An 8,745-nucleotide genomic window follows, 5' to 3' on the forward strand; every position below is an offset into this window, starting at 1 on the left:
CTGAGGAGGAGGAGAGCCCAACCTGAGGAGGAGAAGGAGGAGGAGAGCCCAACCTGAGGAGGAGAAGGAGGAGGAGACCCCAACCTGAGGAGGAGAAGGAGGAGGAGACCCCAACCTGAGGAGGAGGAAGGGGAGGAGGAGGAGACCCCAACCTGGGGAGGAGGAACCTGGGGAGGAGGAAGAGGAAGGGGATGAGGAGAAGGAGGAGACCCCGTCCCGGGAAGGAGGAGGGGTCCGGGTAGAGGCCCAGCCCCGAGGCCCTGCTCACAGCCTGGTCCCCGCGCTCGGTGTCGCCTCGGGACCGCCGTCAGGGTTGTCCAGAGCCACCATGGCCTGCAGCCGCTGTGGCAGCCGGGCCCGAGGCCGCGGAGGAAGTGACGCGGGGGGCGGAGTCTGCAGCGGCCCGGGGCGGGGACAGCCCGGGAACGCATTGGCTGCCGGGGTAGACGCTCTGCCTAGCGGTCCCTCCGCGGAGACACAGGGCGGCGTCGCCCCCGGAGCGCGCTGGGGACTAGCGGGGCTGAAGACTCAGTCTCGGCCCCCCCCTCCCCGGGAAGAGAGCGTGGAACACACCGGCCCGGAGGCGACTGAGGAGACGCGAAAGGCTCCCGGGGCGGAGGCGTGGGAGGGGTGCGCGCGCCCTGGGAAAGGAGACCCGGAGGCGGACACCACACCCCCAGGCCACCTGTCGGAGCGGCCTGGTGCGGAGAGCCGAGGGCGGGCTGGACGTGGTGCACGCCCTAGCGCTCCCGAGGCTGAGGCAGGGGGATCGCGGGAGCTCCAGGCCGGCAGGAGCTACAGACCTGAGTCCGGTGGAGGGGCAGGTGTTCAAAGGCGTCATCCACGGCAGTTCAAGGCCAGCCTGGGCTACGTGAAAGCCACACCCCTTTTTAAAAAAATTTAAGGAAAAAAAACTATTTCAAACAAACAAAACAAAACAAACCGACCCAAGAGGAAGCGTCCCCTCTAAGGCTCTCTGTAGACAGGTGAAGGGAAGCCTGTGCGCATGAATCCGGGCCCAAAGGACCCAGGGGACGGGTCTGTGAGGGGACCAGGAGGCTTCCGTGCCAGGTGTCACACCGGAGTCGCTCTGGGGGTGAAAGGGAGAGGAGGGGGTCGTTCTAGAGCCCTCAGTCTGCATCTGCTCAGCCGCCAGCAACCTCAGAACCCGGCTTCCCGCTCCCTGCCGCGCAGCTCACCCCGCCCCGGTGTGGGGGTGAAGCTCTGGCCCTGTCTGGGTGGGTGGGGGTGAGCCTGTGGCCCTGTGGTGGAGAGTTCTACTACCACCGAGCCCCACCTTCCGCCCCGCCCTCCCTTCAGCTCGTTCTAGTTTTTATTAAAACGGCGGCCCCTTTTTCTCTGCTGTATAGAGCTCTGGGGGCTTGGCGAGCATGGCCTCTCAGGGAGGCCGTGAGCTACATGTAGCCGGGGTGTGGCGGTGTGGCTGAGCTCGGTGCCTCACGGTTCCTGCCAACGGTCCCGAAGTGCCCCTCCCCCGACAGGAACCCGCCGCTGGGTGCCAGGTAGCCGAGGAGCCAGATGCAAGCGAAGGCCCCGCCCCTGGCCGAGGCTCCGCGGTCCCCTGCGTCCAGCCGCCGGCGGCCCTGCGCCAGCCACGACCGTCCGCGGCTCGGCGCCCGGAGCCCTCCCTCCTCCAGCCCACCCCTCCTCCCGTCATCCGGGCACAGCTCTGGGGAGAGCGAGCGCGAGGCTCTGGAGCGGCCACTACGCAGGGACACGCGAAGGCGGGGACAAGGAGGGGGGCGAGAGGGGTATAAGAGTGGCCGCTGCCGGAGGAGCCGCTTTCCAGCCCCTGCCGCCTGCAGCAGAGACCAGGGCGCTGGCATCCCGGGAGGGCGGCCCTGAGGAGGAGAAACAGGGGTCCCCCCCCCCCCCCGCCTCCGTGGTCCCGGGACGCAACCCGCGAAGGCTGCCTGGAGGAGGGTGCCGGGGCCATGGCCAGCGAGGCGACGTTGGGTCCCAACGCGACCTGGTGGGCTCCGTCCAACACTTCGGGATGCCCAGGCTGCGGTGCCAACGCCTCGGACGGCCCGGGCTCCGCGCCAAGGCCCCTGGATGCCTGGCTGGTCCCCCTGTTCTTCGCTGTGCTCATGGTGCTCGGGCTGGTGGGCAACTCGCTGGTCATCTACGTCATCTGCCGCCACAAGCACATGCGGACGGTGACCAACTTCTACATCGGTGAGCGAGCAGCCCCGGGGGCCCGCGGACGCCACTCTGTCCCCGCCGTGCGCGCCGCGGCGCCCTGTCCTTGGGAAGCTGCGGCCGCGAACTCCAGAGGGAGCCTTCCACCCGGCGGGGCGCTGGGGGGTGGGTGGAGGCCCGCCATCTCTGCGAGATGTCTGTCCTGTAGACGTGAGGGCCTCGAGACGAAAGGGGGCGGGTGTGACGGAGCCTGACTGGCTGGAGCAGCCTGGGACTCCCCAGCGCACTCCGACGGGAAACGGAGGCACAGAGGGACCCGAGAATGCGTGCATTCTCCCTGCTGGAGGGTGGGAGGTCACACCTGCCGGCCAGCGTCCGCGTGTCCCCCCCCCCGCCCCGCAGCCAACCTGGCGGCCACAGATGTCACCTTCCTGCTGTGCTGCGTGCCCTTCACGGCGCTCCTCTACCCGCTGCCCGCCTGGGTGCTGGGAGACTTCATGTGCAAATTCGTCAACTACATCCAGCAGGTGCGCGGGCTGAGGCGGGGGCCAGCTGGGGAGGCCGGAGGGCCGGGGAGCAGGTGGAGGGTGGCGGAGGGGCCGGGAGCTCGGCGGCGTGTGTGCCCCGCGAGACGTGTGGTCAGGGCATGGGCGGGATCGGAGCCTGGGTGGGCGCGGTGGGGGCCTGGTAGGGTCAGGGTCCGGGCAGCACCGGGTGGGGTCGTGATCTGAAATGAGGCATGGTCTTTCATTTACTTATTTTAGATTTCTTAAACAGAGTCTCCATAGACCAGGCTGGCCTCGAACTCACAGCGATCCTCCTGCCTCTGCCTCCCGAGCTCTGGAGGTTAAAGGCCTGCATCGTTCTAGCTGGCTCCTTGTAAATTTCTTTTTATTTGCTGTGTGTGGGTGTTTGCCTGTCTGCACGGCTTTGCTCCATGTGCGTGCAGTGCTCATGGAGGCCAGAGGGGGCGTCGGAGGCCCTGGAATAGCATTTACAGCCGGTGGTGAGCTGGCCTGTGGGTTCTGGGAACCGAACCCCAGTCCTCCGAAAGAGCAGCCGCTCTGACTGCTCAGCCTCTCCCCAGGCCCCACACAGCACGCTCTTGCAGGGCAGGGGTCAGAGCTTGGTGTGGGCAGGGAGGGGTTGGGGCATCTTGCGGGCTGTGGCCTAGCACGCACACAGCGACCACAGGAGCACCACGCGGTGCGCTGTCCAGTCTGGGTGGCCGTGGTCTCGCATGGGCAAGACTAGGGTGCACAGAACACCCCAAGTTCTGGGGTGCGTGGGGTGGGGGTCAGGGTAGAGCGGAGGCCAGGGCTTTGTAAGCAGGGGCAGGGCCGGTCTGGTGGGCGTGGTCTGGGGTGGGCGTGCTCGTGGGCAGAGCGGTGAGGCCAAGCAGGGGTGGGGAGGGGCGCATCACGAGAGGCCAAAGGTCTCCAAGGGTCTTCACCCCAGGAGATTCCGTGCCTCAGCTTTGGGGTACAGTTTGTCAGGGGTTTCTCACTCCTGCCCGCGCTCCCCTGGTCCTCAGGCCCCACACTGGCATCCCCTCAACCTCGGCCACTGGTCCCTCCTCTCAGGACACGGCCGTGCCCACCTGAGAGGGTGGACACGTGGTGGGACTGGCAGGGCCCACCCTCTGGCCTTGGCTCCCCCAGGTCTCGGTGCAAGCCACGTGCGCCACGCTGACGGCCATGAGCGTGGACCGCTGGTACGTGACGGTGTTCCCGCTGCGCGCCCTGCACCGCCGCACCCCGCGCCTGGCCCTGGCGGTCAGCCTCAGCATCTGGGTGGGTGAGTGCGCTCAGGGGTCGGGCCGGGCTGGGGGTGGGGACAGGGCGCTGGGCCTCGGGGGAGGTGCGCACGCGGGGGTGAGCGCGGTCGGGGGCGCCGTGTCTCCTCTCCCCGGAGCGCCGCGCTCACCCCGGCGGGCGGCCCAGGCTCTGCAGCCGTGTCCGCCCCGGTGCTGGCCCTGCACCGCCTGTCGCCCGGGCCGCGCACCTACTGCAGCGAGGCGTTCCCCAGCCGCGCCCTGGAGCGCGCCTTCGCGCTCTACAACCTGCTGGCCCTGTACCTGCTGCCGCTACTCGCCACCTGCGCCTGCTACGGCGCCATGCTGCGCCACCTGGGCCGCGCCGCCGTGCGCCCCGCGCCCACCGACGGCGCCCTGCAGGTGCGGGGCTGGGGCCCAGGACGGGGGGCGCCTGGGGCGGGGCGGAGCCTGGGGGTGTGTGTACGTGTGGGGGGCACCCAGGAAGGATCTCAGAGGGCGGCCTGTCCCCTCCCGCTAACGCTCCGGAGTCCCTAGGGTCAGCTGCTGGCGCAGCGCGCCGGAGCGGTGCGCACCAGGGTCTCCCGGCTGGTGGCCGCGGTGGTCCTGCTCTTCGCCGCCTGCTGGGGCCCCATCCAGCTGTTCCTGGTGCTCCAGGCCCTGGGCCCCGCGGGCGCCTGGCACCCTCGCAGCTACGCTGCCTACGCGCTCAAGATCTGGGCCCACTGCATGTCCTACAGCAACTCGGCGCTCAACCCGCTGCTCTACGCCTTCCTGGGCTCGCACTTTCGGCAGGCCTTCTGCCGCGCGTGCCCCTGCGGCCCGCGACGCCGGCCAAGGCCCAGCGCGCCTCCGCCCTCGGCCCGGGCCGCAACCCGCGCCGCGCCGCACAGCCTGGCCGCGCGCGCCGCCCGGGCCAGCACCCCCGCGCCCTGGAACCCTGCGGCGCGCTCCGTGTGAGCCGCCCCTGCCCCTAATCAGCCTAGGCCGCTTGGGCTCCGGAGACCCAGCGGTTAATAGTTTAGTTCATCTGTGTAAAGGGCCTTCTCTTCTTCAGTTCGGCCCCGGTGGCCAGGTTGTGATAATTCTGTCTGTACTTCGTGATGTTTGAAGATTAAGGTTCCCACTTTCTGCATCTACTTTTTCTTTTCTGGTGCTGGGAACCGAACCCAGTACTTTGTGCTTATTAGGCAAATGACAGACTACTAAACCAAATGCCCAACCTCTCTTTTTTCCTTCTTCCTTATGCCTTGCTTTTTTTTGAAACGGGGTCTCATGTAGCCCAGGCTGGTCTCCAACTCTACGTAGCTGAGACTGACCCTATTGCTATGGCCCCCGGGACCTAAGCCACCAAGCCCAGCTTTGCTTTTTCTGTTTTGAGATAATGTCCCAAAATCAGGGGGAAAAATTTTTTTTAAGGCTGTAAGATCATGTGTACTTCTTAGGATATTTAAATTAGAAAACAAAACTCCAACACGCATGTCTTTATGAGTCCAAGGTCACCCTCAGCTACATGAATGTTCCAGGCTGGACCAGACCCAGTATCCAAAGCAGACAAGCAGGGCTCTTTAATCCCAGCACTGAGGGGGCAGAGCAGGAGGATCTGTGAGTTCCAGGCCAGCCTGATCCACAGAGCAAGACCAGGAAAGCCGGGCAACAGAAGGAGGGGGAGGAGAGAAACAGCTCAGTGGTTAAGAGCACTGACTGCTCTTCCTAAAGGACTCAAGTTCAAACCCCAGCCGCCCACCCCCTATAAGTGTTGCTCCAGGGCGTGTATGCCTCCTGGCCTCTGCAGGCACCAGGCATGCACATAGCACACAGCCATGCATGTGGAAAACACCTACAGGCATTTTTTTTTTAATTAAAAAAGTGACAGGGCTGGTTAGCAGTTAAGTGCTCATCCTGTGCTTCCAGAGGACCAGAGTTCGATTTCCAGCACCCACCTCAGGTGGCTCACAAAGACCAGGTGTGGGACCCCTGGAACTGGAGTCACATATGTCTGAGCTGCTGCATGGGTGCTGGGACTTGAACTCAGGTCCTGTGGCAGGGCTCTCGGTGCTCTTAATGCCTAAGCCACTGTCCAGCCCCACACTGTGGGTATTATTTTGAGATAGGGTCCCGCTGTGTAGCCCTGATAGGATGGGAGTCGCCATGTGGATCAGGCTGGCCTAGACTCTCAGTGACTTCCTGCTCTGAGAGCTGAGGGCTGTGGGGAAGGGGGTCAGCCTCTTTCTGAACCTGGAGCTAGGGATTCCTCCAGGCCAGCTGGCAGCCCTGAGCGCCAGGAATCCTGTCCCACAGCCAGCGCTGCACAACCAGGGGACCCCAGCAGGCCTGGATTTCCACGGCTTCATGGAGCCATTTCCCAGGAGGGAACAGTCTGAAGTCATTTTGCTGGGAGGCTAAGAATCACAGGAGGAGAAGGATACGAACGTAGCTGCTCACCCAGGGTGGCCAGGAAGCAGAAGGGAGCAAGGGCCCAGGTCTGCCTCATCCTGAAAGAACCCAAGTCCTCGTCAGGCCCCAGCTCCCACTTTCCATCACCTCCAGACAGCCACCGCCAAATTACAAACCCACCGTGACATTAATCTATCCTCAAGGGTTCCGTAGACCCCCACCTGTTAGGAGAGGTCTTCAGTGGGTGAGGCCGACAGGAGGATGGCAAATCTTCACATCCACGAATGGACGAAAAGCCCACCTCACTCCCCAAAGCCTCAGCTGTAAAATCCCATAGAGAAACCACAGTGGTGACCGGGCCGTGGTGGGAGGATTTCTGGGAGTCAGGCCAGCCAGGGCTACACGGTGAGACCCTGTATTGCCCTGGCTGTCCTGGAACTCACTCTTTAGACCAGGCTAGCCTTGAACTCAGGGACCCTCCTGCCTCAGGCATAAAGGCAGAGCCACCGCCACCACTGGACATGCGCCTCACCTCCTGCCTAGGATCCCCCCAGTGAGGGGCTGGGACTTGTTCAGGCCTGGAGCACTCAGCCTGGATTCCATCCCCAGTATCTAAAAGCCTGGATAAAATTTGAGAATGACGTGGCCACGTGCAGTGCCCCTTGTGTGTAATTTTAACTTCGTGGTAAACTGAGGCAGAAGGATCATGAGTTCTAGGCTATGCCGTTCACACCCTGTCGGGAACAAAAAAGGCTATGTAGGAGAAAAATGACTTCAGGCCTCAGTTTCTCCAAATTGCACACGGGAAGCTGGCTTTTTAGGTGCAAAGGCGCCACCTGGCGGCCACCGGTCACTGGCTCGAAGCCCCGCCTCCATGCGGAGCCACTCCTGGGATGCAGTTCCGCCGGCGCCCCGCAGAGGGTGCGCGCACTCCGCCGCGCCGGTCTCCAGAGCCGTCTCCAGTGCCGTCTCCTGTGGGTCCCGGGAGGCGGGTCATTATGGACGCCACCTGGCCCCTGGCTACAGCTATCTCTGCCATAAAGGACACCAGCAGATTTTAGCTTTTGTCTTGGAAGATTCTTTCTATAAAAAGATACCAAAACAGTATTTCCAGGGGTCCGCAACATGGCTTACCAGGTAAGGCCACTTGCTGACAAGCTTAGCATCCCCAAAAGGATGGGGATTCACAGGAAGGTGGGAGGAGAGCCCTGAGTCCACTCGGTTGTCCTTGCCGCCGTGCATGCGCCACGGAAGCCCCTCTCCCCATTGCACGCACACGCGCGCGCGCGCACAAACAAATAGAATTTATTTCATTTGAAGCTATTACGAAGCCAGCCGCGGCGGTGCACGCCTGTAACCCCAGCACTCAGGAGGCAGTGGCGGGCAGACTGCTGTGAGTTCAAGGCCAGCTTGGTCTACAAAGTGAGTCCAGGACAGCCAGGGCTACACAGAGAAACCCTGTTTCGACACACACACATAAAGTATTATTTTGCTACCGTATGTCTGTCTTTTAGTCCCAGCATTCCTGGGGCAAGTAGCTCTCTCTGAGTTTGAGGGCTGCTGTGGAATACACACACACACACACACACACACACACACACACACACACATCCCAGACACAAGTCAGATTGTCTTGGGCGGTTGTCCAAATTCACAGGAACCCCCGAGCTGCTTCGGGTTGGGGTCCGTGTGCGTGGTGCACAGGTTTGGAGAGAAAGGCCCGTCAGGATGCTGGAGAACCCCGGTGTGCGCAGCCCGGCTCCACCCCGCGCCACGCCCCAGCGGCCGGCCCAGAGCACCTGAGGCAGGATTCTGGGGATCGGGTGGGCCAAGGCCACCCCGCGTCCGCAGACGCGAGCCCTCCCCACCAGAGGCTTTCGAGGGGCGGAGCAGCCGGCCAACCCGGCACCCGAGCACCACCCACGGGGAGGCTGCCCTGAGCACTGGCGCTACCCACTAGGGTCGCCTCGGCTTTCCCTCCTGCAAAACGGGGCCCCGGACGCCCGCTCCAGACTGAGACGGTCCGCGTGGACCGAGCCGGAGCGTCGCGGAGGCTGGCCCTCCTCTCCCTCGCTCCTAGGCGGGGTCGCCGCGTTTCCTCGCATTTCCTCCAACGCGCGCGCACCCGACTCCGTGCTTTTGCGCAGGCGGCCCCCGCTCCCGCCCCCGCCCACCCCCGCGTCCCGGACCCTGCAGCTCCGGCCTCTGCGGAGTTTTTAAGCCCGTTTCAGAGACTTGAAGACCCAGGCTGGGAGGGTTTGGGTAGCGAAGGGGCCGAGGTTGAAGCTCCAAGCTTGGCCTGTCCACTCCCGTGCCGGGTGGAACCAGGGAACGCCGGGGAGCAAAGCGACCCTCCGCTCTGAAGCGGGGTGAGGAGCCTTTCAACTCTCCGGGATCCCCGCGATGGGGCT

At 64.0% G+C, this 8,745-nt stretch overlaps 2 protein-coding genes across 3 annotated transcripts in view; one reads left to right on the forward strand and one right to left on the reverse strand.

The window, feature by feature from the left end:
• Positions 1 to 376, reverse strand: part of R3hdm4 (R3H domain containing 4) — a 7,072-nt gene extending 6,696 nt beyond the window's left edge. The window contains exon 1 of the mRNA XM_055607719.1: positions 269 to 376. Coding sequence (XP_055463694.1) covers positions 269 to 330 — 62 coding nt within the window. The 5' untranslated portion in view covers positions 331 to 376. The remainder of the gene's footprint in view (positions 1 to 268) is intronic.
• A 1,293-nt stretch (positions 377 to 1,669) lies between these two features.
• Positions 1,670 to 5,544, forward strand: Kiss1r (KISS1 receptor). 2 transcript variants are annotated; one of them, XM_055607716.1, is made up of 5 exons: positions 1,676 to 2,199; positions 2,566 to 2,690; positions 3,825 to 3,960; positions 4,107 to 4,339; positions 4,475 to 4,955. In XM_055607716.1, the coding sequence occupies exons 1-5, from the start codon at positions 1,956 to 1,958 to the stop codon at positions 4,895 to 4,897; spliced, it is 1,161 nt and encodes a 386-aa protein (XP_055463691.1). In that variant the 5' UTR covers positions 1,676 to 1,955; the 3' UTR covers positions 4,898 to 4,955. The 2 variants fall into 2 exon arrangements, with proteins under 2 accessions (XP_055463690.1, XP_055463691.1); XM_055607715.1 differs by having other exon boundaries at positions 1,670 to 2,199; positions 3,825 to 4,339; positions 4,475 to 5,544.
• The last annotated feature ends 3,201 nt before the right edge of the window (positions 5,545 to 8,745 follow it).

This window comes from Psammomys obesus, unplaced genomic scaffold (genome assembly GCF_907164565.1).
Source record: "Psammomys obesus unplaced genomic scaffold, mPsaObe1.curated_primary_1811, whole genome shotgun sequence".
Lineage (NCBI taxonomy): Eukaryota > Metazoa > Chordata > Mammalia > Rodentia > Muridae > Psammomys > Psammomys obesus.

What these genes read in the sequence shown, in the direction of transcription:
- Kiss1r (XM_055607715.1), top strand. Translation starts at nt 1,956, where the DNA reads ATGGCCAGCGAGGCGACGTTGGGTCCCAACGCGACCTGGTGGGCTCCG. An exon ending in GGTGACCAACTTCTACATCG is followed by an intron (nt 2,200 to 2,565) that starts GTGAGCGAGCAG and finishes CCCGCCCCGCAG; the next exon opens with CCAACCTGGCGGCCACAGAT. An exon ending in TCGTCAACTACATCCAGCAG is followed by an intron (nt 2,691 to 3,824) that starts GTGCGCGGGCTG and finishes TGGCTCCCCCAG; the next exon opens with GTCTCGGTGCAAGCCACGTG.